Genomic DNA, 14,245 nt, shown 5'->3' with positions numbered 1-14,245 from the left:
ATGCTTTACAAAATAAATCTTATTTCAAGAATACAATAATAAAATGACACACGTTGCAAAAAAAGTAACAGTAACTCCATATATACACCCACACCCACACACACACACACACACACACACACACACACACACACACACACACACACACACACACACACACACACACACACACACACACACACTATTTTGGCAGACAAGAACATGAACAAGTTCATTATTGTAAACAGCTCTTTCACACACTCTCTCTCTCTCTCCTCTGACTTTCTCTCTTTTCCTCCCACTTCCTATTACATTCGCAACTCCAGTTTCTGGTTGGTCAGAAACACTTAAACTTGTGCTTTATAAATCCATGGACCGATCTCTTCGTGTCAGAACTTGGTCCACTATACTTAAGTGCACTGTCTTCTCTACAGTTCTTCACTGAGTTAAGACTGTCCCGTGGCTACGTTAAGTTTACTTGGCACCGCCGGGTTGAACCGGGTTGTATTGGTGGCTTGGGTCAGGGATCTGGGGTCAATGGGGTGCTGCAGCTTCCATGAGTGGGACTGGGGTAAGGATGATGTTTGTGTATGGCAGGGAGGGATGGGTAGGTTGTGTATTGCAGGAGGGATGGGTAGGTTGTGTATGGGACTGGGTCTAGGATAGGTAGGTTGGTGACTGGGTCTAGGATAGGTAGGGGTTGTCAATGGCACTGGAACAGGAATGGTTACTGTAGGTTTTTATGGATGAAGAAGAGGTTTGTGGAGTTAGTATAGGGGCGGCATGGATAGGCAGGTCAGGTAAGCCTTCAGTTGTCCTCCTCAGACAGCTCATCCTCCACAGCGGCCTTCTCTGGGATGGCCTCCAGGCTGCGTCTGCTCCTGGACGATTCGGAGCCTGTGCTGGACGCTGCCGGCCCACCTTTAGACAGGTTACAAGTGAGGGCAGCGTAGTGGATCTGCTTCAGGTTCTCCTGGACCTCGCTCCTGGCATGCTTCAGCAGGTCTGCCTGGCCCTAGGGCGAAGAGACAGGAGGATATCAGGGTTGGCGATACAGAAATAAAGGGAATTAAATACAGGTCACGAATCTGCAGTAAATCCCCTCGGTTCAAACACAGGCCAAAAAAGATATGGACGATATGATCCCAAAATCGAGCGATTTCTTAGCAAAGGCAATTAACACGCTTTAGATCTGACTGAAGATAGACTGTCTCCCATCTATTAGTCAATTCAAGGCAATGACTAGGGACTATTGTGTATCTATTTGTACCTGCTTTGTTTGATCCTTGTTGAAATGTGTGTTTATTATTGTTATTGTTCTTATTATGTTCATTATCGGTGCACTGTATATGTCTATCCTGTGTACTCGGCCCCACCGAAAATGAGGGTCACCCTCAGTGGTCTCTGGGTTGAAATAAAGGCTTGAAATGAAATTAAGGGTTAGGGTTAGTTAAAAATAGGAGTTTATAACCTGCTTGGGCAGATCTTGATGCCCTAACAGGCAGAAAGCAGAAGCAACTGTTCAAACTAAGCTGTATGGTGTTGGGCAGTGGACTGCTGCAGCCACTGATTGGTCACTGAGCAAAAAAACACGGCATGTGTCTTTATAATGAATTATACAGCCTCGCCAGAGCAAAACTCAATTGCCTGGGGACAATGTATAAATTAAACCTGAAGCGCCCATGAAGTAATCTTAATTAACACATGCAAATATCATAAATAAATATGCAGACCGGTCATTCATCGATAATTACACCTTACGTTGACGCTGGGGGTTAAATGAATGGCATGGCAAATACATCATGCCGCAAACATGCAATCTAGCTAGCTCAGGCACAGACTACAATTCCCTGTGCCAGAGCTAGTAGACAAAACACCATTTAACTAGAGTCTTTTGTAAACAAACTCTTTCTTTCAGAGTTTCTCAACCACGGTCCTCATGTATGCCCACTATGTATGAATACATTTAATTTCTGCCAATCACTAGGATGGATGGCACAATATATTTCCACAAATCTACACAAACATAGATTGATGCAATTCCATGTAAACTGCCTCTATGCAAATGTTTAGAAACAAAGTCTACACTTCTATTTACATTTTTCAAAAAATCATTATAGTAGAGAGTTAGACTGAGGGTTAGAGGGTTAGACTGCTGGTGGTTAGCTAGTAGAGGTAAGCCAAGAGTGTAAAAGGGGCTGAGCTAAAAAAATAAGTGATTTAAGTGGTTCCGGATGTTTCAGAGAGAAAAATGTATTTCTCCCCAAATATAAATCCAAAGTCATGTCATATTAGGACTTTTAATTGGAAGGATGAAACAAATCAGAATGTTGAAAAGCTAGGTAAACCTGCCAGGTTGTAACAGCGGTTACAGTGCCCTCTGTGTCATCATGTATAGCGGTGGGTAGGGGTTGTTCCTCACCTTCAGGATGGTGATGTTCCAGGTGAAGCTCTCCACCGCCTTGTGCAGCTTCCTTCCCTTCAGCCCCTCCTTCACCGCCATGTCCTGGAGGTTCTCATGGAACTCCATCGCTAGCGGTGGGGAAAAGGTCAAAGGTCAAATTTGTGGTATTTGTGGTCTGTGTTCACAGATGTTTGTGAACAGAGAAGGCATTTATGTACAGTAGTCATGGATGGATTTACATGGTGCTCCTCACATGCAAAGCCAGTTGGGAGTCTTTGAGGTGAGTGTCTGCCACGTCTGTGGGGAAACACTGGAGCCAAGACCCTGACACATACCAACGATTTTTCACAAGTACTTTACAAATTGCGAACGCGAACTGAAACGGAAAAAAAAAAAAAAACGCACATTGCTTGGATGCTTACGGGTTGAATGGGTTGCCTTGCTTTTTCGACTGAGATACCCCTGACACTTGTCTTTCTGTCTGTCTACACATGTTTTAATGTACAGACTGGTACTGGCGTCCTTCCTAGGTGTTTTGTTTGTTATTAACAACGCCACTTTTGTCCTTGTAACAGCTGTTACAAACTGAGGGTGAAAATGAAAGTCGCACCACCATGAAACAGGTGTCCCAGAGGACATGAGGGAAGGAAGGACAATCTAGAAAAAGAAAGAGGCAGAGATGGAGAGAGTCTATCAGCGAGAGAGAGAGAGAGAGAGAGAGAGAGAGAGAGAGAGAGAGGGGGGGGGTGAAAGTGGTGGGAAAGAGAGGGAGAGAGATAAAAAGAAAAGAGGTATAGAATAGGTTGTATTGACAAGCGCCTTTTTCAAACTCAAGGACACTGTTTTAGAAAAAAAGAAGAAGAGAAGCAGGACAATAAACAAGAACAAAGCACAACAAACAAAAACAGAATAGAGATACACAAGATAAAATCATATAAAAAAATTAAAAGAAGAAAAGAAAATGAAGAAAGGTGAAGGGGCTCAGGCAGCATTGGGGGATAGTGTTAGTCAGGACCCAGGTCATGCTGTATGAAGGCCAGTCTGAACAGATCGTCTTGAGTCTGGTCTTGAATGTATTAAGAGTATCAGAGCGTCGGATGGCTGGTGGAAGGGTGTTCCACAGCTTGGGTGCAGCTGTCAGAAACACAGAAAAGGCACGATGGCCAGGTGTGCGTTGTCTAGTGCGGGGGATGACGAGGAGATCAGCATCGGAGTATCGGAGACCAGATGCAGGGGTGTCAGTTAGGTAGGCAGGAGCCAGGTCATGGTTGGAGTAGGTCAGTGAGGTAGGCAGGAGCCAGGTCATGGAGTGCCTTAAAGGTGAGGAGAAGGAGGATCTTGAAGGAGATCTAGAAGAAGAGAGGAACTGTATAGAAGAAGAGAGAGAGAGAGAGAGAGAGAGAGAGATGAGAGCTATAGAAGAGGAGAGAAAGAGAGAGAGAGAGAGAGAGGGGGGGGGGGGGAAGAGTATAGCGTGTGCCAGGCAGACAGACTGACAGAATCACTCTGTCAGAGTAAATCAACATCAAGGCGCCTCTACTACCTTCCCCCCCTTCCCCCCCCTTTCTCTCTCTCTCTCTAGTTGACTGACTGAGCTCCCAGGCTCGGCGAGGAAACGCGGGGCCAGACGAGCGTTCGCCGTGTTTGATGCGAGTCTCGGTTTCGCAGCGCACTCCCGACATCAGGCAGTCTCGTCGGGCCAGATGCTCGGTAACAGGAAACAGGAGAACGAAGAGCTGCATCATGCTCAGACTGACGGTTTCGTCAACGCTCGCCGAGCTCTGAGCATGCTCCGATGCTAAGGCGGCTGAGGCGGTGGCGGCGGCAGCTCCCTCTCTATCAGGCTTCTTGTCTCGGCTTCCAGTTCTTTCTGTTGGTGTGTTGTTTCCATGGCAACACCCCCAACCCCCCCCCCCCCCCCCAACCGCCATCCCCTCCCCCTACATGTGCTAGTGCGGCGGGATGGGGTGTGGGTTGGTTGCCGATGATACTGGAGAGGTCGGTGATACTCGACGGCACTCTGGGAGTGAGCGAGCACACATGCCTCCGTGTGACCTAGATAAAGTGTCAGGGTGAAGGAGACGGACACTAGGGGGTAATTAGAAAATGGATAGACGGATAGAAAATAAATCCCTCTAAAGCGATGCGGTTTAGGGAATGTATGTTTCTGCTATTCAACTGTACAACGTCTGAGGCGATTTAGTTGCTCACACTCGTTGATGTGGTGCGCTAAGGGTCTGAACGATTTATTTTGCAATTATATATATATATATTTGATAAATTATGATTATATTTTCCCAGCCTCAGGTCCTAAGCTGTAAACATAGTCACTGCTTCACATATCAAGGCTGACTGTGCTAGAGATGGTGCGCACACACACACACACACACACACACACACACACCAGATTGTACTGTATAGTTGGGTGGGGGGGGGGGGGACTCATTCTGTCATTCTGTGCAAGCCCTTTCAAACTCGATTCTCTGTGAGCTTATGCTCACTGACAGACTCTGTACAGAGTGGACGAAGGCTCTCCTTGGCCTTTGACAGCACGCAGCAAGCCTATTGAGCAGCATCTCAACCCCTTACAGACCGGGGTAACTGGGACTAGTGGTTTTCGAGAGTGTTTAGCGCCCGCTTATCCACTCCTCTGGCGAGAGTCTTTGTGAGAATGACCTCCTGGCCCCTCGTAATGTGTAGCAGAGAGGATTGTCGGCATCCGGTATTGGGCCTTTTAATTTAATTTGGGATTATGTTCTCACTCTCGTCTACCTGGATCTCAATGATTAGACAGTAACAATGAAGTTTGCCTCGGATTCATAGTCATAGAGGATACTGATGAACCTGTTCTCCAACCAATAATAATAATACTAATAACAATAATAATACATTAGACTTATATAGCGCTTTTCTAGACACTCAAAGACGCTTTACAAACTGAAAAGATCGAGTAGTAATAATAAAAAGAAACAAAAAATACATAAAAGAAAGTATAGGGGCCTAATTAAGGTAGTGCTGGGGACACATGGGAAGTGGAGGGGGAGAGGGTTAACTGGTGAAAGCGAGCTTGAAGAGGTGGGTTTTGAGGGCCTGTTTAAATGTTGGGAGGGTGTTGGCCTGTCTGATGTGGTTGGGGAGGGCGTTCCAGAGGGATGGGGCTGCGGCTGAAAAGGCCCTATGATTAAAGGCCCTATGAAACATTCCCCTATGATGAACCTGTTCAATATGTAGCCATGTCTGTAAATGATGTAGTCTACATCTATATAGACTCACTAAGCACTTTATTAGGAACACTGCACTAATACAGGGTAGGGCCTCTCTTTGCTCTCAAAACAGCCTCAATTCTTCGTGGTATTGATTCGACAAGATGTTGGAAACATTCCTTTGAGATTCTGGTCCATGATGACATGACTGCATCATCAAGCGAGGATTTATTGGTATTAACAGGCTCAAAGTGTACCAAGAAAACATTCCCCACGCCATTACATGAATAAGAAGGTGTACCGATGTTCCTAATAAAGTGTTCAGTGGATATTCTGTTTTACTAGCTTTATTGAGTGACACACAAGTATTTGAAGGGTACTGACATACGGTAATGACTTTCTTGTTTTCTTTTCTTTTTTACTTCACGTCACATTCATAAACTCTTCATAGTGCATTTCTGAGCAGTGATTAAGCATTTAATGAAAGCAACTTGAATTCTTTATGTAAGACCTCAAGATCGAATTCGATTAGCCTTCTTTAGACTACATTATGAGTCATAAATGTCTATTATTTAAATCAGCCCACATATATATTGGCAAATTGTCATTGCCCGTCCTCTGCATCCTATACTATGAATCATTCATGTATGCTCTCTGAAGAATGTGTATGTACATTATCTGAAGTGGTGGTCAATCACTGACTCGCATTTATTAAGCATAATTTCCTTAATAATGCGTCCTACGCGGAAATAATGCTTCATAAAAATCTCACCAATCAACATTTTACCACCACTTTAGTTCACGGGTATAAAATGAATTCATAGAACACACATTCATTATTCATAGTCTAAAGGGATGCTACAGGCAAAGTAATGACTGTTTACCAATATGTGGGCTGATGGATTTAATACATTAACATGGATGTTACCATACCCTGTCCTCTGTAACCAAAACGCCTTTCAGAACACGCCTTGACAGTCCAGCGGTCCATGTGTTACCCTCCCCACTGAGGGAGATCCATCAAGGTTTGATGGATTTGACGTAAAAACATGTCACTAAAATCGATATAAACTCATCTGTCATATCAGTTACTGGTATTACTCCAACTGTTTTGGTCTTCCGTTTGTTTATCCAATTGTCCCAAATGTCAATGAGAAACTGTGTGAGTGTTAGGTGTGGAATGATCTCTGTTTTCCAGGAAGTGGGTGGTGAACTTTGTGCATCAGTAATACCCCCAGGACGTTCTGAGGCGGTTCGCTCCCTCCTATTGGTTTTGATGGATTATTCAGAACCTCAGTTGCTGGAAAGTTCTGTTCCCTATCCAGAGGGAGTAGAGGTTGCACTGACCCACTTTCCACACACACACACACACACACACACACACACACACACACACACACACACACACACACACACACACACACAGAGACAGAGACAGAGATAGAGACAGAGACACAGACACAGACACAGACACAGACACAGACACAGACACACACACAGAGAGACACAGACAGACAGACAGACACACAGTCACAGACAGACAGACAGACAGACAGACACACAGACACACACACACACACACACACACACACACACACACACACGACAATACATGACAGTGAGCCACTGGGATGAAATTATACCAGCTCAAGTTGGAAAATAAATTAATTTCTCGTTATTCAGTTTGCCATCTGTCGTGTCCCATTTAGCAAGTGTCTGTGGTTGAATCTGGTCCAGTGGATTGGATACAGTACAGTGTGAGGCCTCTTTGTGACCAAAGGCCTTGGGCAGCTAATGTGTCAACACCGGTTTCATTCTCATAGTCCCTTTCAGGATTTTCCTATAGAGGCAAATCAATGGACGAAGTCAAGTATGTAATGTTCCAACCGTACGTCAATAGCAACCAGGGTTGAGACGGTGAAGGGGAAGAGAAAATGTTCAGTTGCTCTATGTCGTATGAAAAACAAACTACTCTTAACCCTATGTGTGAAGATACTGCATGAAGTTAGTACAATTCCATTACAGCTCATGGTCAGGCCTATATCTTTTTTTATATTGATGTACACAACACAGGGACAGTTTCCCTCCATTACCGTTCTATGTTCAGACAATACTGAAAAAGGGCCAAGCGAAAAAACAACAGAACATGAGCAAACAATACATGAACACGGTGTTATTCCAACGATAACCGACATCTGGGATCATGTGTACCGACAACACTGGAGAGAGAGTCAACCAGCCTGGCGGTCACAGTCACGTAACTCAGCGTGACCATAAAATAGATGTCCTTGTTGACTCATTGAGGACCATTAAGTTTTTGTTATCCACCATCTTAACTCCCACACTGCCAGTCCGGGGCTAATGTCTGGGGTTTAAACGCAGGGCCCTGGAGGTGTCGGGCTGAATACTAAAGGGGAATGACAGCGCAAAGCCCTTTGATTTGCAATGTTCTCTCCCAGTTAAAAGGCACACTCCTCCTCCCATCTGATCTGCCAAGACAATAGACTATGAATATTTTATATCTCATCCATCTGGAAGCCAATAAACCCAAGACCTCGTAACATAGCGGGGTCTGCTTTTCCTCAGTCAGGCCCTTCGATCAAGTTACCGCTGATGATAAATCGCCCCCGTCTACGTTAATGACTCTTAGATGGAAAACATTGCTGAAATGCACTGCCTCGGATTAAGCGGACAGACGTCGAAATAAAAATGTTATTCTCATTAAACATGTTTTCATTCATGCGCCCGTAGCGGACACTGGCGCCACTCTCTCTCTCACTTAAAAATGCGTTCCTGTAACAAAAATAATAATGAATGAATAAATATAACACACTTTGTTTCTCTTTCATGACGGAGATGGAGATGGAGGGACTGTTCTGTTAGTTCCGACAGCTTTCAGAGCCAAGACCCCCCCCCCCACTCCCCTCCCCACCTGGGAGTGAGAGGGGGGGTGATATCTCTGGCAGCGTGCTGCATTTGATGAGCTGCCAATCAGCCTCTCAAGGCGCTGCCCCCCCCCCCCCCCCCCCTTATCATCATCGAGCAATGGATTAACACTGGAGCTGACCAAGTTAAGTCAACACATTACGAGGGGCCAGAGGGCCATTCTCCCAGAGACATCCCGCCAGAGGAGTGGAGAAGCGAGGCGGCTAAACACACTTCTTGAAAAACATCGTCTCCGGTTACCCCAGGGCTAACAGGGGTTGTTGAGATGAAGATGTTCTCTCTGACTCTCAACCCCTCCGATGAAGACGCTCAATCTCAAACCTCCAACACCACCCCGCCCTCGCCACCCACCCACCCCCCCCCCCCCCCCCCCCCGACTCCGCAAAAAAATTAAAAAGCACATGGAAAAAGAATAAAGGAAAGAGGAAAGAGCATGCTGCTGGGAGAGGAGCTGAGAGTTAGAAAGACATTCAAGCTCACGCTGCGACATTCATATCAAAGTACAAAAACACTCTGAATTTGCATAACAATGACTTCAATAATATTTCAGTCAACTTAAAGAGACGGATCAAAACACTGTCTCTTTATATTCTTTTATTGGTTGGATGTGATGTGTTACTGTGTCGGGCCTTGATGTGCGACGTCTTGTTGCTGTTGGGTTTCTGGCGCGGGCCAGAGATAAAGGGTTGGCCGTCAGGCGGCTTTGATGTCGTTTCACTCAGGCCCCTAGATGTTTGCGCACGCGCGCACACACGCACAGACACAGACACAGACACAGACACAGACACAGTCACAGACACAGAGACAGTCACAGACACACACAGACACAGACACAGACACACACACAGACACAGTCACAGACACAGACACAGACACAGACACAGACACAGACACAGACACATACACATACACATACACATACACATTAGTGTTGTCACGATACCAATATTTTACCCTGCGATACTATACCAGCCCAAGTATCACGATACTGAGTAGTATCGCGATACCGCGGCACTTTTGTAACACTTTTTATTTTTATGAACATGCAATGTATTTATACAAGTTACAATAACTTAATGAGTGGTGCATGAATAACATGCATGTAATGCATTACACTGTAACTCTACAGGTAAGTAAAAGTACTGAAACCGATATTTTTGTGAATAACATGTTTATTAATAAGTAGTTTGAAACATCAAACAGACCAACTGGCCTTTTGCAAGAGTATAGCAAAGTAGGTGTGTGTGTGTGTGTGTGTGTGTGTGTGTGTGTGTGTGTGTGTGTGTGTGTGTGTGTGTGTGTGTGTGTGTGTGTGTGTGTCTGTCTGTCTGTCTGGCCGTCTGTGGGGTCTTTTTCACGAACTTGAAAAGTAAAAGCAAACACTGGCATATCAAAAATATAGAGGGCTACTTCCAAGTTTAGATGTAATAAGCTCATGAGGTAAATGTATATGTTCATACAAAGGCTACACAGCAGCAGGATGATGATCAGTGATGATGTATAAATGTATCATAATGTCAATGATTCACTAAATTAGACGCAATTATGTTACGAGGCCGAGAATTTTAGTAGAATAGTTTTGCTGTGATATGATTGGACAATTTCTATTTTGGGGCGTGGTTTAGCGATAGGTCCATTGCATTTTATCAACATAAAAGTGGTTGTCAGATACATTAGAAAATATGACATTGGAAATATCCCCATGCTCTGAATGCATTAAAAACTGAAACTTGTTTATCATTCTAAACGGAGATAGAACCTTATCATTCTAAACGGAGATAGAACCTTCTCATTCTAAACGGAGATAGAACCTTCTCATTCTAAACGGAGATAGAACCTTCTCATTCTAAACGGAGATAGAACCTTCTCATTCTAAACGGAGACAGAACCTTCTCATTCTAAACGGAGATAGAACCTTATCATTCTAAACGGAGACAGAACCTTCTCATTCTAAACGGAGACAGAACCTTATCATTCTAAACGGAGATAGAACCTTATCATTCTAAACGGAGATAGAACCTTATCATTCTAAACTCACGACTTGTTCTTGATTTGCTATTATTTCCTCCGGTTCAAGTAGGGGGGGGGGGGGGTACCGTAACGTTACCGGCGGCGTGTATCCCCCGACAACCACGTGGGTTTTGATTGACTCCGCGGACTAACCAATCAGCGTAAACCGGCTGAATTATTTTTACTCGCGCCCAGACAGACATCCAGATAACGTCAATATGGTAATATTGTGACTGCGGAGATGTGCGCGAGCAAACAAACTGCGATCTGTCACAACGGTGTCGCGAGCCAGTCTTTTCCTCATTAGCAGAACCAGTGAATTTGGTAATAGAGGTAACACATTGCCCCGCTGGTACCGTGGTACACGGTAGTATAGTATTCCACGGTAGTACCGTTGTATAAAGCTTATGGTATAGTAGGCACCGTGACATTTTGGCACCGCGGTATATCGTTGGTACCGGTATATCGTGCAACACTAATACACATACACATACACATACACATACACAGACACAGACACAGACACAGACACAGACACAGACACAGACACACAGACACACAGACACACACACACACACACACACACACAGAGACACACCATTGCAACCCTTTTAATTAGAGGAGAGTGTTGGGTTTGATGCCGGTGTGAATCAAACACACAGCCTGGGCCACAGCTCTTCAAAGTGGGACAGCAGCCGGGGTAACATAACAGAGATGACTCAAAGCAAATGGTAATATCTGTTACATAACAAGACCCAGTATAATCAGTCCATCTTTGTGTCAGCCTGCTCCCTGTGGCATATTTCAGAGAGGATAGGGAGACGATTGCATATAAAAGGAGTGGGAGGGAGATCTAAGCCGAGAAATAGCGCCTTTTAAGGGGTTTCCCTGCCCAACAACACACCCCACACACACACACACACTTTTCTCCACGTTCTTTATCTTACCTGCTTTCTGGGTCTGCAGTATTCTCTCGTAGACCCCTTCGGAGTTCTCCAGCAGCGCCTTACTGGTGTGGATCATCTGTAAGGGTGAGGTCAGAGGTCAGAGGAGGAAGAAGCTGCCGTTAGTCCATCTGAGTCACACTTGCTGTGCTTCTGCTCTGACCCCCCCCTGCTACTGCTCTGACCCCCCCCCCCCCCCACTGTGCGTCAGTCCTGGCGTCCTGCAGAAGGGAGCGATCTTCATTGGGCAGCTGAGTGTGCAGGGAAGGGGGAGAGAGGACTAGGCCGTATATGACACACTATTACAGAGACTTTCAGAGAGCCACGCAGCGGGAGAGTGCAGAGAAAGTTTTAAAAAACGGCACGGATGCGGAAGGAGTAGAGTGTTTTCAGACCATGTCGTTGAAAGTCAGCCCCGGACATTACAGTAACTACATGCTAGCGTTATCCAATTAGACCCATGTGAATTAACGTGAACGGAAAGAACATGTGATGTTTGAAAGCAAAGGGGCATAATTACAGTGTCTTGTTTATTACAGGAATCTGTTGTAAACATAAGAGACGCCTTTTTTTTTAAGAGTATTGCAGCCGTATCTATGGAGTTACAGCTGGGTAGCTGGGAGTTATATTTAGCCTCCTGTGTTATTCTCATCCTTAATTGAGTGCACAAACTCTTCCGACCTCCAAACTGTTCTCTCGGTTCGCTCTTATCACAGATACGGAGGCCTTGGGAATCCATTCACACTTTTAATGCCGGGAAAAAAAACATCCCAAAATACATCCCACAAGGACAGGCATGAGAGGTTATTTCGGGAGGTTAATGAAGTGTGTGTGTTTACTGTCATGGATACTGGTAAAAACCCACCACACCGCCCAGGGGCCAGATATGTGGCTTGAGGCCATCTGTATCTCTCTTTATTGTCTTAGCGGTGGAATTAATTGTTTTGTCTGAGAGAAAAGGAGAGCATCATCTCTAAAAATTTCGCAGGGGTCTTTTTAATGCCGTTCAGGGAGCGAGACGACACAGTTTGCTCAGCCTGCGGTTTCAATTAGCGCGGTGGGTACAGGGGCCTTTTCTGTTCAGATAGTTAGTGTAATTGACTCGTACATTCCCTCAGTGACTTAAGTGCACCGCAAGGTCACGTAACAAAGGCAGACTGTCCTGTTCCTCTGCCAAGGCGGAAGACGAGAGAGAGAGAGAGAGAGAGAGAGAGAGAGAGAGAGAGAGAGAGAGAGAGAGAGAGAGAGAGAGAGAGAGAGAGAGAGAGAAAAAAACAGGAGCATCTGTTTTAGCAGATCTCTGTGTGCCAGGACACTCACAGACAGGAAGTGACCAACAACGTGCCCTCGAGATCGACCCCGGTGTTGTGCCAGCTCTTCCCAGCCGGCCAGAGGGAGAGGGAGATGGGATTTACGTAGTGGTGTTGAGAGCAGTGTGACAGGAGCTAAGGGGATCCGCAGTGGTGTGTCTGTGACGGACTGTCTGTGATGGCCTGCCGGGAACTCTACTGAATAGAGCTTCTTTTTAAAAATCTTTCTTCTTTTCTTTTTTCACCTAGTTTGATCTGGCTATAACATATAAAATGTTCTAAATTGTTAAGTTGTTAAGAATTTTATAGCATTTATAGAATACTGTATAGCTACTGTAACGATAGCTATTTGAAGCAGCCTAGCTTAGCTTAGCACAACATAGCTAAACCCGAGAAAAAAAAAAGAAGTGTAATTTGAAAGCACTGGCACATTCGGATGCACGGTTGTAAATATTTCGGAAGTGGGAACCCAACAGAGTTTTACGAGGCCCACCCTATTTGATCTGTAACACATTGTGACTAACATCAGGGTGGAGGCTTTGTGTGTGTGTGTGTGTGTGTGTGTGTGTGTGTGTGTGTGTGTGTGTGTGTGTGGGGAAGGAGAGGGGGGAGGGCTCTGACAGTCCACAGCTGCAGTAACAGGGCTTGGGGCTGTCAAGTACACTGTGATTACTTTACTAATGGTGAAGAGATGACTGCCTTGGTGGGAGACACCGCATCAAGGGGTTGTATTTTTAGCAAATACAGAGGTAGGAGCTGGACTCAGAGCTGGCATTGCTCACTAAATACTAGGTAGTAATTGCTGTATTTAAGTAGGGTCATATTATCTCTGTGATGCAGTAAATGCCAAAGGAATCAAGGACTCCAGACTAGGAATCCTAAAAACGGAATTAGGCAATATGGAAAATTGCATTGAAATTATAAGAAAACAACTTAATTTGCTCCACAACAATTCTATTTTCTGAAGACTAGGCCTACATTTTTGTGTTGCTATTCTACCTTGCAAAACACCAATAATCTTACAGAAATGTCCGCTGTGTGTGACTGTGTGTTTGCGTTGTGCACCAACTGCAGAGCTGGTTTGATGTGTGTTGCCAGTGAGCGAACGTCAGCAAAGCAGAGGCTATTGTTTTACCTATGTAGATAAAAACACATTTTCTAAACGTAATTCAACATTAACTACAAAGCACATGGCCTTATTTTCTTTTGTTCATTGATTAGGCCACCTGATTTAAGATGCTGTCGTGTGGTGCACTCACAGAGTCAGAGTCTGGCGTGCATTCGGGTGTTCAAACCAAAAATGTTAAATAACTAAATAAAAAGAAGAATAAAAAAACCTGACACTAATTTAGTGGTACTATTATAGCAGTGTTCTGTGGGGTTAAAAATGTTAATATATATGTTACGGTACATGTGGGAATACGGTACATGTGGGAAAACTAGGGTTAG

At 44.8% G+C, this 14,245-nt stretch overlaps 1 protein-coding gene across 1 annotated transcript in view; it reads right to left on the bottom strand.

The window, feature by feature from the left end:
• Nucleotides 1–787: 787 nt before the first annotated feature.
• plcl2 (phospholipase C like 2) overlaps nt 788–14,245 on the bottom strand; it is a gene marked incomplete at its 3' end in the record, with an annotated part of 39,703 nt that continues 26,245 nt past the window's right edge. Inside the window, exons 4-6 of the mRNA XM_080540098.1 lie at nt 11,490–11,565; nt 2,402–2,511; nt 788–994 (exon numbers count right to left, since the gene is read on the bottom strand). Coding sequence (XP_080396224.1) covers nt 788–994; nt 2,402–2,511; nt 11,490–11,565 — 393 coding nt within the window. The remainder of the gene's footprint in view (nt 995–2,401; nt 2,512–11,489; nt 11,566–14,245) is intronic.

This window comes from Nansenia antarctica (assembly GCF_963989245.1).
Source record: "Nansenia antarctica genome assembly, chromosome: 10".
Taxonomy (NCBI): Eukaryota; Metazoa; Chordata; class Actinopteri; order Argentiniformes; family Microstomatidae; genus Nansenia; species Nansenia antarctica.
The sequence above is the reverse complement of the archived record's forward strand: the minus strand, read 5'-3'. Positions and strand labels throughout refer to the sequence as shown.